This window comes from Pseudorca crassidens, chromosome 13, assembly GCF_039906515.1.
Source record: "Pseudorca crassidens isolate mPseCra1 chromosome 13, mPseCra1.hap1, whole genome shotgun sequence".
Taxonomy (NCBI): Eukaryota; Metazoa; Chordata; class Mammalia; order Artiodactyla; family Delphinidae; genus Pseudorca; species Pseudorca crassidens.
Genome location: NC_090308.1, coordinates 20,718,681 through 20,739,433, shown reverse-complemented (window position 1 = coordinate 20,739,433; position 20,753 = coordinate 20,718,681). Strand labels below are relative to the sequence as shown.

Here is a 20,753-nt window from a genome sequence, read left to right as displayed (position 1 = left end):
CCGCTGAGCCTGCGCGTCCGGAGCCTGTGCTCCACAATGGGAGAGGCCACAACGGTGAGAGGCCCGTGTACCGCAAAAAAAAAAAAAAAAAAAAGGAAAGTAATGTGGAACTGTGGTCTGTGGTGAAACTACAGAAGATATCGAGGGCTATATTAAAGCACCTGGGAGGTATTGAGTAGGCAGTGGGAACTCATTGGAAAATTCTGAATAGGAATAATATGAGAGTTGTCTTTTAGGAAGAATAATGTGGTAGCAAGATTAAGAAAGAGATTAAAATTAAGAAAGGTTGGCGAAGACTCAGGAATCAGGGACTGAGCTAAAGAGGTAACAAACTTCAACTGACTGTGGGAAAAGATTTATATCTTAAATTTGAACTGCTGAGTATACCTGCAAGAACAATTAAGGGCAAATTCTTTCCTATGTTGAGTACTCCCTACTCCAGATTGTCTGACTTGGGCCAGCCAAGGTTAAAAGTTCATCCAGGAACACATCCTTAGGTCAACAAGTACTGAAAATGCCAGGTCTCTCCTCCCTACGGTATTTATCTAATTATGAAAAGTTAGCAACTACAGCTATATGCGGATAGACATACAGTTGGATATATGACCTGAAAGTCAGGAAAATGGTCTGGGCTATAGAGAGGAAGTTAAGAATCCTCAACACATATAACAGAATCTGTGGAAAAGGATAAAAATACCCCCATAGACAATGTAAATTAAGACTATGAAGAAATTACTACAATGAAATTTTAATAAACTATTTCATCACCTGACTATCTCCAAGATTGTAAAATCATTTCATTTACACATCATCTGAGTGCTTTGAACACAACCGAAACATACCAAAGAATACTCAAAATTCATTTTATAATTAGAAAGCACAGTAAGGAAAATTAATTGGGATCAATATTTCCAAAGTGTATTCACCAATGAAGTGTATGTACTTGTGACTCTTAAGAACAGCAGAAAGCCAAGCAATATCAAGAGGATGTGCAGTTAAAAAGAACTTTAAAGAACATAAAATTGCTAGGGACTAGAAGCAAGTAAAAGAGTCTATGTATGTAATATAAGTGACCCAAAAGGTACCAGAAATTAAGGGAAATCAAAAGGATTAGGATTCCAGGAAGCTGACAGGTTGGGTCAAGATGCAAGCTAACAGAGAGCCATGATGTGAACGTGATGTGAGGCCAAAGCACGTGTTTGCTGACAGATCCCAGATGGTGAAGGCCCTAGTTTCAGGAGCTGGCCATTCTAAGGCAACAATGACATTAAGTGAGTAACTACACTAAGCTGGAAAGAGAACGATTGCTCACCTTCACTGAATGCTGATCACAAGCCAGGCACAGGTCCAAGCATTTCACGTGCAGGTTCTCATTTAAACCGACAACAATACTATGAGGTAAATGTTAATAATATTATCATTCCCGTTTTACATTCAGGTCAGAAAACTGAAGCTCACTTGCCCCAGGTTACACAGTAAGAGTGAAACAAAGGCCAGAAACCAATTTCAGCTAGTATACCTAGCATACTACTGTTATCATTCAATATTGTAGGGGGAAATTCGTGCTTCAATGGAAAATGGTGCATTTTTTTAGACAAGCAAACCCATCCAATTCTGACCTTTCTTATGCCTCAGTTTTAGTGTCAGGAAAACCTGAGATAATTCAGGTAAAGTGCCAGAATGTTACTTCATTTAAACAAATATTTATTGAGTATACATGCCAGGCACTATTCTAGGTCCTGAAAACAGTAGTAAATAAAACAGATCAAAACAAAACAAAACCTGCACTCATGAAGCTTAATTATAATGAATGTGTAGCCCATAGGAGTGTTATGTATCAATATTATCCCTGTTACAAAGCATTATCCCAACACAAGCTCTGTGGTCCTAAATTGTTTCTATAAGTTTTACTGTAATAAAACTATAAATATTCTATAGATTTTATAGTAATAATAGATAGGACATCAATACACAATTCAAGATAACATTGGAAAGACACCAGAAATTGGGAAGGGGAAATAGAAATTTGAGGAAAGGTCTGCTGATAGAACTTTGAATGCATTACTATCCTCTTTTGCCCAAGAAAAGCCATGAAAGCGCGCCAGCACCTACCTGAAATCTTAAGCAGGTGTGCTTATAGCTTATTTGTTTAAACTACTTTCAAACGTTTGAGGAATGGCTTGAGAAAGAATAAGCATTAGTTTCCACCTTCCAAGATAAGGTATGCAAACACCAAAGAGATTCTGAATATATTTTATTAGTCCAAATTCCTCTACTGTCAACAGAGTCTAGGGGGGTTTTGTTAACTGGATGTTTGAACGCAGTTGGTTAAAAATAAAATAAAGACCTGATTAAGCCTGGTGCAGCCTAAAATAGCAAGGCCCTAGGATCTTCCGTTGCTAAGGCAACCAGCTCCGCGCCGGCCCAAAGGAGAGGGAACCTGAAACCTCAGTGACCCGGGAGGGTGCCCACCTTCCTTCTGTGTACACAGTTTACTTGTGTGTTGGTTTTTTTGTTTACGGTTGGGAATAGGCAGGGAATACAACTGTCGATGGGGATGCTAGATTCGTGGCTTCTGTTCTCGGTAGAGGGCGCTATATATAAAAGCAGTTCGCCCACAAACACCAACACCCCGTTTCTCGCCTCGTCGCAGCACAGACGCCCGCAACTCTCTTCCGCAGCTGATTTAATTTTGGCCAGAAAAGCCCCGCCCCCCCGGGGATGAGAACAGCCCCACCTGCCAATAGCTTCTCGCGATCCTTGAGACGGCGTGAGCTTTGCGTAACTTCCGGTCGTGACCCTTCAGCCTTTCGGCGATTGGTCCGTATCCACGGCCTGCTGCGTGACTTCCCGGCCGGTTCCTGGGGCGGCACGTGTGGAGCGGCGTGAGGACGCGGCTACGAGCTGGTCCTCAGTGGCGTTCGGGAGCTACCGTGTCACCTTCCGTCCGACTAGGAGAGAGCCGTCGCCCCTCTTTGGGGTGAGCGCCGCGCGGCTACACGCATGGTGAGCAAGCCTCGCTTTCTCGGGGGTGGGGCGCTCTGGTTTGGCAGAGACCGGGTTCCTCTGGCGCCAGTGGCTACTGCGGCCTGGAACTGGGAGGGCTGGTCCGAAGGTGAAGACAGGCGGCTTGTGGCCCAGTGCCCCGGTTTGGGTTACCCTCACCACCCCGGGCATAGTTTGCAGTTTAGAGTGGGTCTCCCGCGGCCAAGCTTTCCTGGGGAGTAGAGAGAAGAGAATGGCCTACTCTTTACCATCCCACCATCCCGAGAGGCCTAAAAACCTGTAACATGGGAAACAGACGCGCCACCCAGTGCTTCATGGGGTCGAGCAGAGAGGGAGTTGCTAGTCTCTCCAGACATTGGAATGGCAGGTGTCTGCCCCATCTGTTTGCTCTGGGGTGAAGGAGGGTCTAAGGTTGGGCCCGAAGCAAGGCGGCTTACTCAACTGGAATGATGCTTTCTCAGTTCAGAAAATTAAGGTTGTGTAGTAAAATAAAAACGCAGAAGGATGATGAGTCTTATTAAACTAAAGCGGTTGTGTCATGGTTTTAATAGTTGATAGAGGAACTGTCTTCCTCAGATTTTCCTGTGGCAGGCTCCTGTCATTCTGGTTCAGACTGTCAGGGATCTTCTCTGAGCACTCATTCTAAAGTAACTCTTGAGTTATTTGCACATCGCTGTGTTTTGTTTTTATTGTCTTTACCTGAAATCATGTTTTTGATGATTTGCTTGCGGAGAACAGGAACTTTGACTTACCTATTGCTGTATTCCAGTGCCTACAACAAAGTCTGGCACATAGTAGGTGCCAACAAACGTTTGTTGAAGGAAGGTAGTATACATTGTATTGAACATAGTTGATGTTTCTTGCCTTGGAAGTGCAGGTTTTAAAAATCTGTTGATCGTAACATAACTTATTGAAGATGCCTATGTGGACTATGATATTATTCACTGTTTCGTTGTTGTTGTTCTGATATACTTTATTATTCTGATTCTGTTTCTTTGAAGCCTCACAGGAAGAAAAAGCCCTTTATAGAGAAGAAGAAAGCTGTGTCTTTTCATCTGGTCCACCGGAGCCAACGAGATCCTTTAGCAGCAGATGAGACTGCACCCCAGAGGGTTCTGTTGCCTACACAGAAAGTGGGTCCTGTTCTATAGCTAATAAGTTTGTAGGTAGATTGTTGATAGTTTTTAATAAATTATGTGAGCCAACTGCTATTTTCAGATAACTGTGATCTTCTGGAAAACAAAATCTCTGATTTAATTTTCAGTAAATAATATTCTTTTTTTTTTTGGCTACATTGGGTCTTCATTGCTGCACGCAGGCTTTCTCTAGTTGCGGCCAGTGGGGGCTACTCCTCGTTGGAGCGCGCGGGCTTCTCATTGTGGTGGCCTCTTTTGTTGCAGAGCACGGGCTCTAGGCACGCGGGCCTCAGTAGTTATGGCGCACGGGCTTAGTTGCTCCACAGCATGTGGGATCTTCCCTGGACCAGGGCTCGAACCCGTGTCCCCTGCGTTGGCAGGTGGATTCCCAACCACCGCGCCACCAGAGAAACCCAATATGTTCATTTTTATATTGTGCATCTTTATTTTGTTGGATAATTTATCTTTATTGGAGATGTTTAAATGAGCACTCTTGTAGAGTAGTGGAAAATATTTACTAAACCATCAGCAACAAGGCTGCATGGTGTTATTTAGGGCACAACAGTATGCTTAGTCTCTACTTTCCATAAGATCTTGGCGTTTCGTAACCACAGACTGCCTTTTGCCTCCTGGTCATCTCATGAAATATAAAACTCATGAATTAGCTTTAGAAAATACCAGGGAGCCTTTAAGAAGTTGATTTGGTAATTATCAGTCAGAGTATACTTGTTAAGTGTGGGTAATGTGAAAGGAAGTGTTGGGGAACACTGGCATATGTAGCTTTTTAGTAAAGCCAGTGGGTATTGTGCATTGAGAAGTTTCTTTGCATATAAATACAAGAAATTGTAGTTACCTTTCAGTGCCCCCTAGTCTTCTAATTCTCCACATACATGATAAAACAGTGTGTGTGTGTGTGTGTGTGTGTGTTTCTTGGCTTAAATTGTTGCCCAGAAATGTCTAGTGGAAGGAGGAATTTTTTTATTCCATTTTAATTTTATGTGGCATTTTGTGTTTCCCGAGTTTGTCAAGAATTCTTTGTCTCATTCCTATCAGCCAAAATGTTCATGGGCCATTTGTCCCCTGTTCTGAAAGCTGTGCTCATTGGAAGTTTCCTGAGCCTTATCCTTGGAACAGGTACTAATTCCGTTTTGTTTATTATCCTAGATAAAAGATGAAGAAAGGCGAGCAGAACAGAGGAAGTATGGAGTGTTCTTTGATGATGATTATGACTACCTGCAGCACCTGAAGGAACCATCCGGGCCCTCAGAGCTCATTCCCACAAATACCTTTGGTGTACCTTACAGGGAAGATGAGAAAGAAGAACCTTTAGCAACTTCAGTAAGACTTTTTAGCAATTCAAATGTGAGAGAGAGTGTGTGAGGAGCCATGCGTGAAGAACCACCATTTTTTAAATCACGATAACTGTTTGGGGCAAGAAACGGTGTCAGTCTGAAGAGCACAAAGATAAGCCATGCCTTCGCTTAAAATTGTATATGTGTATGCACATACATACCATCAGGAGGGAGCAGGTCTCCTGTTCTCGGGTTGTTGAAAGTAACGGTTTTTGACAAGGTTGGAACTTTTGATTAATAATTATGGTCATGCTAGGTAGCACTTTTCAGTAGAAGAAAAAGCTGCTGATGTTCTGTATGTTAACAGCTTAACTGTTTCAGCATCGTAAACTGCTCTAAGATAGACTTAACTTTTGTGGAACTTTTGCAGAATGTTCAGATCTTTAACGCTTGTAGAAGCTGCAGGCTAACCGTAAGAGAATGGAGGCAATAGATTGTAACGAAGTTTCTGTTGCTCTTCTCAACAAAAATGCAGTCAACTTTAATACTTTATCTTTTAAGTACATATGAGAGAACATGTTTATATGAAATTAGTGCTCCTAATTTAAGTTCTGTTTTCTTCTCCCTGCTTATGTTAAGGATGCCCATGTTGCATGCCTTTGTTATCTCATTTTTAATTTAGTATTAGTATAGAGTAAATTTCCCTGTGAAACTTTTATATCACTTGGCACTTAAAAAAAAAGAAGATACTAATGTACTGTGTTTATTGACAAAAAGAAGAGATACAGAGGGCACCAGTTTCCCCTGCTTCTCATTCTCCAGTCCTATCATGGTCTAGACATTCTTTTCCTTGGGGAAGATGTGATCATAACCCCTCCAGTCCATACTTGTTGCTTAAAGAGAGTCAGAAGGGTTAGGTTTCAGGGTATCATACCAAAAAAGAGGTAATAACTGCACCTGTTCATTCACTCACTAGGTCATAGCTCTCTTGTGAGGCCTCACACCCCACTGCCACATCTTTAACAGAAGCTACTTCTCTATACCTTCTTCCCCAAGGCTGTTGTATCAGTAATAGGATATATATCTTATTGACTCATTTCCTTCTACCACCAACTGAGGGAGGGGAGGTGGTCCAGTAGTGACTTAACATCTTTATCTTATGTAGTAAGAAAAGTTTTAATAAAGTCCTAACATTCTTCTGGCTGAATTGTGTTGGCCAGTAAAAGATTAGTTTTTAATTCTTAATTCATTTTGGGTAAAAGTAACCACTATCGAATTGGCTTTTCTAACAGAATAAGACTCTTTCTTTTTCTTTTTGCCATGCCACGTGCAGCATGGCATATGGGATCTTAGTTCCCCGACCAGGGATCGAACCCATGCCCCCTGCAGTGGAAGTGCAGAGTCCTAACCATTGGATCACCAGGGAATTCCCCAGAATAAGACTCTTTACTGAACACATCAGTGATGTTTATAAGGACGAGTGAATTATGTTTGAAAACAAGTGCCATTGGTTTTCTGTAGCATGATGCAAAAATATGGGTAAGTCCCATGTGTTTCTTCAACTTTAAAGTAATTTGTAAGAAACCACCAAAATTGAGTAAACCAGCAATATTGAATATGCCCTAAAAACAAAAGCAGTGCAGAAAGACAGTGGAGAAATTAGTAATGCTTGATTAGCCCCTAATTTTCACTTGAAGGAAAGCAGGTGCTGCCACAGTGGAAGGCAGTTGGGCGAACCTCCTGTAGTTCGGAACCGCTGCAATCACTAAAACAAATTACAGTTCCCTTTTTTAAAAAATGTAATCACTATCTACACTTTAATTATGTATATGATTCTTTGACTGTTTTTCATGATTTGAAAAATATTTCCAAAGGTAATTCATTAAGCGCAAGCTGATCCTCCCTTTTTTTTTAAACCCTGGTTTCCAAGGATAGATAATCACAAAGAGCATCTTAAATATATTTTACCACAATTTTAAAAAAATTAATATAATATGCACCAAAAATCATTAAATTATGCACTTTAAGTGGCTGGATTGTGTAGTATGTGAACTATATCTCAGTAAAGCTTTTTTTAAATAGGATTCTACAGCAGAAAGCCAGATCTTTCTTTGTCCATGTTTATGCCACCGAAAAACTCTAGAAGCCATAACAGCTTACTAGGTACACACTGATGCTCCTCAGAGGCTTCCATTTCAGCAGGCTCTGTCTGTGAGCCAGTGAGAATGTGTGCCTCAGCTTCCTGCCTGCTGCTAGACTGAGGACGGTATGGTGGGCAGGTCCACAGACAGAGAACACCTGGTGGTGACGCTCACATTATTAACTAAGTGGTTGTAGGGATGAAACGAAAGCATAAGGACCGGTCAGAAAGTATGTGCCAGTACATGTTGAAGTAGATTGGATGGTTTGCAGAATGAGGGGAGTTCACATGAAGGAAGGTTCCAGAACAGTAATCAAGAAGGGCTTCATGGTGAAGGAGGGAACTGAGCTGGTCCCTAAAAGGGTGGCTTTGGGAATTCCCTGGCGGTCCAGTGGTTAAGACTAGGGCTTTCACTGCCATGGACCCAAGTTTGATCCCGGGTGGGGGAACTAAGATCCCACAAGCTGTTTGGTGCAGCCAAAAGAAAAAAAGAAAAAAAATGGGTGGGTTCTAAAGAGAGAAGAAGGACCGTTCCAGTCAGAAAGAAGGGACAGGTAGTATTGTGGGTCATCATGTCCAGCACATGTGTGCTCCGTAAGTTACTTTGAATTATTCCATGATGTGAGGAACTGGACTTGATTTACATGGAGGTTGCATTATTGAGTAACAGGATACATAGAGTAGACCTTGAGTTTATAGTGCCTTGAAAATCAGGAGTGAAAAAACCTGTTAAAAGTTCGGGACGGTCATATTATAAAATTTTAAGGAGTCTTAACCTGGCAGTAATATGAAGATTGGACTAGATGTAGACTAAGCAGCAGCTGTGGTCATCTGTGTCCTGGTTAACCATGAGTAAGATGGTGCCCAGAAGACAGGTGTGAAGTAACTGTATACAAGGGAGTTCAAAGGGATGAGTGGTTAGAAATGATTTACGACCACCCTAGGATTTAAGCAGCCAGTTTGGAGAAAAGCTGTGCCAGTACTAGAGATTAGGACGTTATCTCTGGTTTAAACAGGAAAAGATTAATTTTGTTTTGAAATTTGAGGAGAGTGGAGTTACGAGACCTGGATTTGAATCTCAAAACCCCACTTAACTAGTCTCAGGCAGGCATGCCACTTAACCTTTCTTAGCTTGTGTTTCACTGAAGCATGCTGATAATTCACGGGGTTGTAAGGATTAAGCGGGATAAAATACTGGAGAAAGCTTTGTGAAGTATGGCAGGGAGGTTGCTTTTGAGATAATGATGGAATATACATGTTTAAAATATGTAACTGGAGCACAAGTGAGAGACAATGCAGAATGTAGTTGTATTAGTAGGATTGCTGTAACAAATTACCACAAATTACCACTGGGTGGCTTAAAACAACAGAAATTTATTCTGTCACAGTTCTGGAGGCCGGAAGTCTGAAAGTAAGCTTTCAACAGGGTTATTTCTTCTCGGGGCCTCACAGGCAGAATCTGTTCATGCCTGTCTCCTAGCTTCTGGTGGTTACCAGCAGTCCTTAGTTTTCCGTGGCTTGTAGGTGCAGCGCTCTAGTCTGCCTCCATGCGTTCACATGCGTTCTCCCTGTGTGTCTTCACATGCGTTCTCCCCGTGTGTCTTGTCTTCACATGGCTTCGTTATGAGGACACACCGGTCAGTGGATTAGGCCCCCCCATCGCCCAGTGTACCTCATCTTAACTGGTTACATCTGTAAGGAATCTGTTTCCAAATGACGTCATGTTCTGAACTCCTGGGTGGACATGAATTTTGGGGGGCATTTCAACTCTTCGTAGTTCAAAAGTATTTCTAAATAAACCTAACCATTGTGTAACTTCTTTTTCAAGACCACTGGAATTAAATTGCCTTCCTCAGTGTTCGCATCAGAGTTTGAAGAAGATGTTGGATTGTTAAATAAAGCAGCTCCTGTTTCAGGTGTGTATAATTTCTTTAACTTTTCAAGTGGATAGAGCTGTGTTTTACAAAAAGAAACGTATAGTAATGATATAGGGTTTTTCTGTCCCTGGTAAAGAGCTTAAAGAATTGAGATGTGTTTGAATTCAGATTAGAGATCAGTAAATTAGGAAGGGATGACTGTGATCTTCATCCTTTTCTTTTATTGCCATCAAATTCTTAGTCTTTAAAGTTCCTATTTGGAGAGGAAAGTGGGAAAATTATTTTAGGTGATCTAGTAGGGGAATTTTAGCCTAGCCTAACCTTTTACAAAGGAAACAATGATATTCAATAAGCCTTACATTCATATAGTGCAATCTTGAAAATACTTAATCTGTTAGCTTTCAGAGTTTCTCCCAAGTGTGTATTTTATAGAAGTCCATTTTACTGTCTGTTCCAGATACACCAAAAATTATAATGTTTGTTTTTTTGCAGTACCAATACTGTATTTTAGAACAAACACGGAAGTTCACAGAAGTGGTGTTTGATATTTCCTGCTAAATTACCTTAGTTATTGACTAACATTTGCCATGTGGCATTCATTCCTTAATTCATTCTACAGATTTCTGAATTGCCACTATGACCATGTTTGGGTTAAATCAGAATAAAAGCATAATCCCTGACCTCAAGGAATTTACCATCAGTTGGGAAAGATAGACAGTAAATGGGAAATTACGATTATAGTGCAAATGAATAAATAGTGGTGAGGCACCAAACCCAGCCTGGGGAAGTTGGGCATGGTGTACTAGAGGACATGAGGCAAGGTTGATTTCTCAGGTAGGACTTAGGCGGGTGAATGAAGGAGAGTGGGGTGGGGAGGAGAGGATATTCCAGACAGAGGAAACTATGTGCAAAAACAAGAGAACACAGATACAGGAACCTGCACACCTTTTAGCATGCCTGGAATGAAGGGTAAAGATTAATATGAAATGAGGCTGTAGAGTCAGACAGTGGCCGTTTTGTGAAGGGTGTTGGAAGCCATGTCAGTTTACAGGTTTGAACTTGAAAGTTTTTCTAGGACTCTGTAGTATTTTTATTAATACATATAGAAGCAAACAGCTGAAGAAACAGGTTGGGATTTTTAAAAATCTCATAGTCTGAAAAGACAAAGTTTCACAGGCTACAAATACTAAATTTATTTCTTCTAACAGGTGAATTTAAAGCCCAGTTTTCCTGTGGGTAAAAGCTTTGGATTTTGCTAAATAGACACAGCTTAACGTTGTAGATCTATAATGAAAGTTTTTACTAGTGGGTATTGAAACCAGAGGGATTTTTTTCTTTTTTAAATTTTCTTGGAGTTCTCTATCTCTGTGTCTATTCCTGAACTGAACTTTTTAAAGTTTTTAATCATTGTTTTATCCTCAATACATAGGCAGAATCTGGCATGTAATAGCCACTCAGATTATGTTAAGTGAAGGAATCATGCTTTCTTGGAAATTATTGCTCAATTTTTGTTTTCCTTCTAGGACCTCGGCTGGATTTTGATCCTGACATTGTCGCGGCTCTTGATGATGATTTTGATTTTGATAATCCGGATAATCTACTTGAAGATGATTTTATTCTTCGGGCCAATAAGCCAACAGAAAAGGAAGAGGGAATGGAGATACAGTATGTGTGGTTTGTTTTGAAGCAGGAATGACCTGACTGTTGCTTCTTCTGTAGGATAGTAACCATTAGGTGTTATAGCTGGAAGAGGCCTTCGAGGGCATTTAATCTGAGACTTCTGATTTTAGAGCAGAAAATGTGAGACTTGAGGTCTTTACAAACCATCGATAGATGGGGCTAAAGTCCAAGTTGCTTGATTGCTAGTTCATTACTTTTCCAGCCAAACCAGACGGGTCAAGCAGCACAGCTGTTCCTGCCTAAACAAGAATCCTGCCTCTGAAATACCCTCAAATTTTACTTGTGCAAAGTCATTTGGTTCTGTTGTTTTTCAAGTTGTTTTGACATTTAATTTATGGCTCTGACTTTAGGAAATCTGAGGCTGAAGATGACAGTGAGTGGGAAGATGTGGATGATGAGAAGGAAGGAGGTAGTGATGATGATAAATATGACCCTGCAGGCTCATCAGATGAGGATATGTCTTACCCTGGAAAACCTCTTGGGGCTGTAGAAAATAACTTGTTCTGGGAAGAAGAAACGAAAAGTCGCTTTACTGAGTATTCTTTGACGTCTTCGGTCATGAGGAGAAATGAACAGCTGACCCTACATGATGAGAGATTTGAGAAGGTAAACTCTCCAAATAAGGGGCCTTTTAATACTAGTTCCTAGTACATTTTATGACATTGGAACCCAAAGCTAGAACTTTCAGCGTTAGAAACAGACTATGTCTTTTATTAAAAGAGTGCATAAAACCACCCCAGTTTTAATTCCGGAAAGAATGTGTATAAGTCAAAAGGTGACTGATCAAACCTCCTGACTTCCTCTTAGAATCTGATACTTCGATTCTGAACCTCTCTGATCCCAATCCCTAAGATTATGCTGTCTTCCTCAAGCATTGGCCTGAGCATAAACAAAATTCCATTGCTTTCCTTTTTTTTTTTTTTTTTTTGAGTGATTTTCTTACTGTTAATATCCCAGGGCCTAAAGTGGTATCTGGCATATGGCAGGGATTCAGACTGTTAAGTAAATGATGAGTAAGTTCCTTCAAGGTGAATCTAAGGTAAAGGCTCTGACTTTGCTGCCTTTTCTCTAAGTACTCATTTCCCTCTTCTCTCCAAGCAACAGGCAAACTATTAGTAATAACCTCACTCTTCAGGAGTTGTATCACCCCCTGCTTATTCTTTTACAAAGCCCAGCGGAGTTAACAGCATTGGAATAATGCAGTAAGCATCATCTGAACCAGAATGAGATTCGTACGTAAACAGGAGGCTCTTTAGTTGCATGGTCTTTTAGCTTGCATAATCAGTGAATTTGAAAACATCTGTGAAATACTACGAGGTAAAGATTTCTGCCTAGCATTTTGTTCACCAAGCTGAACAGAATAACTGCCTTTCATTTTCATTTTTAAAATTGAAGTATAGTTGATGTACAATATTATGTAAGTCAGAGGTGTACAATATAGGGATTCACAATTTTTGAAGGTTATATTCCATTTATAGTTATTATAAACTATTGGCTATATTCCCTGTGCTTGCACAATATATCCTTATTTTATACCTAATAGTTTGTATCTCTTAATCCCCTGCCCCTATATTGCCCCTCCTCCCTTCCCTCTCCACTGGTAACCACTAGTTCGTTCTCTATATCTTTGAGTCTGTTTCTTTTTATTTACGTTCACTAGTTATATTTTTTAGATTCCACCTATAAGTGATATCATACTGTATCTGTCTTTCCCTTTCTAACTTATTTCACTTAGTATAATACCCTCCCAAGTCCATCCATGTTTTTGTAAATGGCAAAATTCCATTCTTTTTTATGGCTGAGTAGTATTCCATTGTGTGTGTGTGTGTGTGTGTGTGTGTGTGTGTGTGTGTGTGTGTACAGACACACACACCACATCTGTATCCATTCATCTGTTGATGGATACTTCATATCTTGGCAATCATAAGTAATGCTTCTATGAACACTGGGGTGCACATATCTTTTCAAGTTCGTGTTTTTGTTTCAGATATATACTCTGGTGTGGAATTGCTGGGTCATATGGTAGTTCTATTTTTAGTTTTTTGAGGAGCTTCCGTACTGTTTTCCACAGTGGCTGCACCAATTTACATTCCTACCAACAATGTACAAGGTTCCCTTTTCTCCACATCCTCACCAACATTTGTTATTTGAATTCTTTTTGGTGATAGCCATTCTGTCAGGTGTGAGGTGATATCATTGTTTTGGTTTGGGTTACCCTGATGATTAGCGATGTTGAACATCTTATGCGCCTGTTGGCCATTTGCTTTTCCACTTTGGAAAAAATGTCTCTTCAGGTTTTCTACCCATTTTTTAATTAGGTTGCTTGGTTTTTGTGTTTCTGATGTTGAGTCACATGAGCTGTTTATATATGTTGGATATTAATCCCTTACTGGTCACATCATTTGCAAAAGTTTTCTCCCATTCTGTAGGTTGTCTTTTTGATTTGTCAGTGGTCGTTTTCATATTAAATGGCAGCCTATATTCAGACTAGATGTCAGTCTTAGAGGGCTGAGTAGAATGTCTTCCATACCATACTGTTACGGTGCTAAATCCCTGCTAACACTTAAATGGTAGTTGTGATCCTCCTAGGGCTTAAATATTGTACGGGAGTAAAGTAGTGTAAAAATACCATTTAAATGCTATAGTCTTAAAGAATACATTCATTTTTCATCTTATCCTTTTTCTTTATATTCAAGTTTTATGAGCAGTATGATGATGATGAAATTGGAGCTCTGGATAATGCTGAATTGGAAGGTTCCATTCAAGTAGACAGCAATCGCTTAGAGGATGTTTTGAATGACTACTATAAAGAGAAGGCGGAGAAGTACGGTGACTTTTCCTTGATTACTTCCTTTTTTTCGTTTCAAATAAAGTCTGTAATCGCACAGCTGAATCTAGAACATCACCCAGTCAAGATCCATGTTTAGAAAATTATGTTTTCCTTAACCTTTGGCTCCCATTTTGCTATTAAGAGTTCTGAAGCTGAATATAACAGTGGGTGGAAACATACTGAGAACCACTTTCTCTATAGCTTTGACCTGAGAGTCATGATGGAATAGCTGAGGGTTAGAGTACAAGGTCATGTTCCACCTGGAGAAGGAGATGGTGCTTCTAGCCTCTTTGGCTGAAGAATTATTCTGACTTCTAAGTATATACACTCTTCATCTTCTTGAAAAAGGTGTTCTGAGAAGTAGATCAGTTTGTCTCTGCAGCCTGATTAGCATAACTTCCTATCCAAATATTTGGTAAATCATCATCCACATCAAGGTGATTTCTCTGAGAGAAACTAATGAAGTGTTTACATCTGCTAGAAAGGTCTGATGTTCCCTGATCACTATCATATGTACATCCCAGAGCAGGACAAGGGCTATATTCTTTGAGTTATTTGAATACTTTGAAGAGGCAGATGGGCTGATGCTTTTCAAGGCTTTAAAAAAGATCATGTTATATAGGAAAGATGCCATCTTGTTTAATGTGTTAAAACCTTGCAAAGACACAGATAGAATTTTCCTTCCTATCAGCAGAATGTATGTCCAAAACCTGCTGTAGAGGAGAGGCAAGCCTGAGTAGAGCTGATTTTGACAGGAAGTGACAGATGGGGCAAATGAGTTTGTGGATTTTAAAAAATGTTGTAGTTCCCTAAGCTCTTTAAGTGCAGTTTCAGTAACGTAACAGTGTAATAATGGGTGGTATTTTTTTCCCCTCCTCTATCTTCATTTTTGAAAACTCAACCAAAAGTTGTGTAAAACTGAATACTCTTGAACCCTTCGAGGATCAGGACCTGCCAGTGAATGAGCTCAGTGGGTCTGAGGAGGAAGAGATTGTTACTGTAGTTCTTGAAGAAGCCAAAGAGAAGTGGGATTGTGAATCTATTTGTAGTAAGTATCTTAGTGTCCATTTTACTGCTAAAAGTATCATAGTAATTTTAAAGTATTGGGTACATCAACTTCTTTGGAAAAGTACATATTTGTGAAAATGATTTTGAAAAATAATATTTCAGTAATTGAGTTGTAATTGAAACATTTAAAAACGTAAGAGAGACTCCATTGTTATTTTGAACTATGAAAACACTAAAGTCAGGAATATAGGAGGAACTCAGTAATGTTGGGCTGAACTGAAAGTATACTTATTGATACATGATTTGTGTGTGTGTGTGTTTTTTTAAGGTACATACTCAAATTTATATAACCATCCACAACTTATCAAGTATCAACCAAAGGTAAGTAAGTCCTAGTGTCCTGAGCTATTCGAAATATGCAGTGCAGGAAATGGAGTGTACAAATTATTTTCTCACAGTAGCCCCTTTGTGGCTTGCAACACCATTATAAAAAGCAACAAAAATGTGCCATTAGTGAGCTGTTTTTTAATAGGAGTGGAAAAAAACACAATGCCATTTGATCTTTCTTCCAGCCCAAAGAAATCCGACTATCTTCTAAAACAGGAATACCTCTCAATGTCTTACCTAAGAAAGGACTCACAGCAAAGCAAGTTGAACAAATGCAGATGATTAATGACAGTGATCTGCCTAAGGTGTCAACCCAACCACGTTCTAAAAATGAAAGCAAAGAAGATAAAAGAGCAAGAAAGCAAGCTATAAAAGAAGAGCGCAAGGTAAAGTATTTTTTCAGATGTGAGATTTAGAAAGCTGGGGTGGGGGTGGTCACGGGAATTTTCTTCTGTAAAGTCAGTCTGCATCAGTGTGAAGATCTGAATAACAGCATATTCTTGCACAGGAACGGAGAGTGGAGAAGAAAGCTAACAAATTAGCCTTCAAACTGGAGAAAAGAAGGCAGGAAAGAGAGCTGCTGAACTTGAAGAAGAATGTTGAAGGTCTAAAACTATGACAGTGGAACATTTCAGATAAGGTGCATTCCCCATTACGGGCTCTTTGTTATGTACAATAATGAACGAGGATCGTCAAAGAGATAAAACTGTTTGCTCTGCAATTTTTACTGGCAGGTATTCAAAAGAAAACAGTACAATATTTGTGTTTATACCAGTAAGTTTTCTCTGCCAGCTGTCTTGTAAATATTGTAATATTTTTAAATTTAATATTATAGGCTTAAATTTGCTTAAATAAATGACTTCATGAACATGAAATGTTTGGATAAATTAAAGGAAAATGTCTTCATAACTTAAATGGAATTGATTTGTTCTTCATTTGTTTGTGTGGTTGTTCCAGTTGCCTTTTGCAGATGTTCTCAAATATTTCTTTGAAATCTCTCCACTCCTTTTCAGTACTTAAGTGGTTTGATTTCCTGTATGTAGAAAAGTAACCCAGTTAAGAACTCATTTGAAATGGAATGGCAAGAAGAGCTTCCCTGAGAAGGTTCCACTGGTAGGAATCTAAGTTTCCCCTTGCTGTATGCAAAGGGTTATTTCAAAAGGATGGTAAAACAATATTGAGGTTATTGGGACTCAGTTACTGGCTGACTTGTTTTTGGAATTTAGGAAGAGTGAAGACAGGAAACAGAATAGAAGAAACAATCAAGAAAACTTCCTTGGCTTCAGTGAGTACCTGGCTCAACATCAGAAATATTGACTTCAGTTTAAACTAGAAAGCTTGTCTTTTCAACGTTATTTAATGCTTGGAACCATTCATACTTGATTAAAATACATAGTTGAAAACTTTCCCTGTTTTTTGATGAGATTTTTTAACTTCTCAACTTTTTCAAGGTTCGAGCAATGACACATCACAATTGTTAATTATTTGGTAAACTGTGACTTTCTTGGAACAGACAAGTTGTTAGTGACCCATGTTCATGTGTCCATGGCTAATATGTTGTTATCTGGACTGTTCTGAGAAAAAATCTGTGGACACTGTTGGTCTGAGTTGGGTACAGAATGGCTGAGGCAGAACCATTCTTAGCAGGTGAGCTGCATTTGATATCTAAGTTATTAGAAAGTGTCTTCGTCTATAATTTGATTATGGCTTTTCCTCAGCTGGGAGGTGTTATCTTGTTCTATACGTTATCAGTTCTAAATCTAATCATTGTAGAATTTTTAAAAGAGTTGTGAAAAACAATAGCATTAGGTACTCTACCAACACTGATAGAAAAAACTTGGGTGAAGAGCTTGTCATTACAGAAGTAGAATACTGGAGAGTGTGTATTTAAATGCCAACCTGCAGAAGCAAAGGGCCAGTTGATGGTTTATGTTAGTATCAGGAATGTACTAAATCCTAAAGAGATTGATCATTTATTTTGGTAGCCATCTCATTTGAAGGTTCTTAAAACTAGCAAGACTCTAGAATGTTACTTTGACTTGGTGCTCTTCAGATTCCATCTTCGGAGCTTTTAATTTCACCACACCTGACCCAAATGGTTTAAATTAACACATTGTATGTTTTGCAATTAAGAGAATGTGCCTATAAGCCACTAGTCTTGGTGAAGCATATTGTGATTTAGACTGATTATCCTCCAAATTTAAAGATCTTGATTTTATTCTGGAAAAAAGTTCTTACATGATATTTTGTATTATTTCATAACATTTTGGAATATTTACGATGTCAGTTATATAAACAGTGGTTGGGAACTTAACATAAGCTCCATGTTAAATGTTAGGTGACCAAAGCAATAAGGGGGTTTTGCCTTCAAGGACTGCATTGTCTGAGGAGGCAGGGTGTGTGCAGCAAAATATAACTAATGCCAAGTCACTGTGATAAGTACCACTTGAAATGAGGATCTTGGTACTTGCTGTTCCCCCTGAAGTGCTCTGGCTGTAAATAAATCATCTTTAAGGATGGTGCTCAATTGTCACCTCCCCTATAAACTTTTCCCTGACCGTGTATTTAAAAATAGCACAAACATCCCTCCTCTGCATTCCTTATGCTCCTTGCCTGCTTTATATTCTCCTTAACATCTACTGGCATCTGATTTTATCTTCTTTTTCAGTCTCATCTCACTAGAACAAACTGAGGGCAGGGTATTTTTGTTTACTACTTTATCCCCAGGGTCTAGAACAGAGCCTGGCATTTGGTAAATGGTCACTAAGAAATATAAAAATGAATGGATAGTTGGGATAGACAATTCAGAAAAGAATTGCTTAAGCTAGAGGAGAAAAGAATTGCTTAAACTTGGAACAAAAAGACGTAGCCTCAGTGTTAGCCAGAAGGAAGACCTCAGGCATCCCAGACAGTTGGCAAAATCGTGAAGAATTTGCCTGCTGTATCTTAAGGACCTATTTTGTTTAAGCACTGTCTGTGATTGGTATAAAGTCACTTTTTCAGATACTTTGGAACTTATTTTACAAGTCAAACTAAGTATCAAAAGTTCTTACTATTTGTGATTATTACCAGTGATGTATCCACATCTCCGTTGTGATGTCATCAAATCACCTCAGGTGAAGGACAGAACTTTAGCTATCTTGTAACTTTACTGTTAGATTATCAGTACTTTTATGTTGCTTCTGTGTGCTGACATTAGTATGTTTTATCCAGCTTGTTTGTTCCAGTTAAAGGTCAGAAGAAGGTAAAACTTCTAATGGCCTTATGGAGAATGTATAATAAAACAAACATACCCGCTATTCAAGTTAAGAAGTAGAACAAGTTATTCAAGTTAAGAAATAGAACACAGAAGCCACCTATAGGTGGCTTGAATAAATCCTCAATTTATTCAGTTTTTTCTTTCCTTGGGTAACTTTTATGAATTATCTGGACTTTTATATTAATCATCACCTGCATGGCATCCCTATAAACACAGTATCTTGTTTTGAGCAACTGAGAAGCACAAATCTAGCTCAATGAGGGAAGTAATTGCTACTGTTTGATCAAGGCATCCTTGAGAAGATGAGCTGAATAGTTTCTGAGTCTGACTTCAGCTCTTAGAGTTTACAAGAGCCCCATGTGTGGTGATGTCAGTGAGCCAGGTGATGAGTGAGTCCTGGGAACACAAGTGACCATAGTTGAAGCATCCTGAATCTCCTGCCAAACTAGGCTTAGCAATTGTATGCTCATTTTATATTTTATGCTTCCATACTTATGACCTCTCTCTGTCTCTGAAGAGATGAGTGCAGAACTTTCCTGTGGAGTGAAATGAGTATCCTCAGCTTATCTAGACATGTGAGTATGAACGGTGAGAAGGCACTTCGCTGGGATTTCGTCAAGCAAGCCAAGTATAGAACAGAATGAGAGCCAGATATATATAGGACATGCTATCCTCAGATTACAAAGGCAGTGAATATCTAGGTTATGACAGCCTTCAGCATGTCTGTGTCTTTAGTCCCACTCCTCCAGTCTGAACTGGTTGCTTCTCTAGTTCTGGTGCCCAGCTGTTATCCTGGGAATCCCCTTCTCTCCCTCCTCTACTGAATGGCTATTTGCTGTATCTTTTACTCACCTTGTTGTGGAGTATATCCTCCAGTAATTCTTGAGACAGAGTACATGGGATGTAAACTTTTTGAAAGCTTGCACGTCTGGAAATGTGTTCTACCCCCATATTTGATTGATAGCTTGGCTGGGTATAAAACTGTGGGTAGTAAATAATTTTCCCTCAGAAGTTTAGAGAATTTTTCCCCATTTATTTCCATTTTTACTATTTGTAAATCTGAAGCCATTCTCACTCCTTATACTTTGTATGTTACTTTTTTTTCCTCTAAGTAGGATCTCTGTCTTCAGTGTTCTGAAATTTTACAATGATATTTATTGTTCTAGACATATTTTCATTTGTGTGGGTGTCCTCTCAAATAGGAGGCTCATGTCCTTTCACTTCTGGAAATAGTTTAAAATTATTTTTGTTTTCTTCCTTGCATTTTCACCTTTTGTCTTCTGAACTCCTATTTGGAGTAGGATCTCCTGGACCTCCTAATTTGCTTATGTTTCTCTCCATTTCTATGCCATTTCACTCTACTTTCTGGGAGATTTCCCTAATTCTATCTGTTGAGTTTTTAATTTCTAAGAGCTTTAATTTTCCTTTAAATTTCTCTTTTGTTTATTTTGGGCTTACATGCTAGAGATTTTCCTCAGATCTTTGGAAATTCCTGTCTGTTTGTTCATGATTAAGATTGGAGGACGAGAACACTAGGAACTCTGGATGGGTAACATTGGTTGATTTTGAGCTTTTTTTTTGTAGGGTGGTCTGAGTGAGCTGTTTGGGAATCTTCCCAATGTCGGTATCTTTAGCTCTTTCTCCATGGAATGATTATATTCCCAGGGAAGCTTCCATTCTGCCTTGAGAGTAAGGGTCTGGCAGGCAGAATTCTGTGAGCCAAGTAGAGGAAGGTGGGTGTGGGATATTCTCTGCTTCCAGCATCACTGATCATGAGATTAATCACTAGATTATATACATATACACACACTTTTGTGTGTGTGTATGTATATATGTGTATACATATACAGTTAATCCTCATTAATCATGGAATCTCTATTTGCAAATTCACCTCCTCACTAAAATTTGTAACCCTAAATCAATATTCATGGTGCTTTCATGGCCATTCACAGATATGACACATAACCCGTTAAAAAGTTGAGTCAACCAACACACATGTTCCCAGCTAAGGTAGAGCAAGGTGATGCTCTGCCTTCTTGTTTCAGCTGTCCTACTATAAACAAGTGTCCTTTTTATGGTCTGCTTCGTGCCATGCTTTTCATAATTTTGCACTTTTTCTTGGTGATTTCACTGTTTAA

At 39.3% G+C, this 20,753-nt stretch overlaps 1 protein-coding gene across 1 annotated transcript; it reads left to right on the top strand.

The window, feature by feature from the left end:
• Positions 1–2,821: 2,821 nt before the first annotated feature.
• Positions 2,822–16,271, top strand: LTV1 (LTV1 ribosome biogenesis factor). The gene is made up of 11 exons (XM_067701876.1): positions 2,822–3,006; positions 4,008–4,139; positions 5,307–5,480; positions 9,403–9,490; positions 10,975–11,116; positions 11,482–11,737; positions 13,828–13,955; positions 14,870–15,009; positions 15,298–15,350; positions 15,542–15,742; positions 15,865–16,271. Exons 1-11 carry the CDS (start codon positions 3,004–3,006, stop codon positions 15,973–15,975), a joined length of 1,428 nt encoding a protein of 475 aa, XP_067557977.1. The 5' UTR covers positions 2,822–3,003; the 3' UTR covers positions 15,976–16,271.
• Positions 16,272–20,753: the final 4,482 nt, after the last annotated feature.

Excerpts from the sequence above, each read along its gene's own strand:
- LTV1 (XM_067701876.1), top strand. Across the intron at positions 9,491-10,974 it reads TAAAGCAGCTCCTGTTTCAG|GACCTCGGCTGGATTTTGAT; the intron begins GTGTGTATAATT and ends TTTTCCTTCTAG. Across the intron at positions 11,117-11,481 it reads GAAGAGGGAATGGAGATACA|GAAATCTGAGGCTGAAGATG; the intron begins GTATGTGTGGTT and ends CTCTGACTTTAG.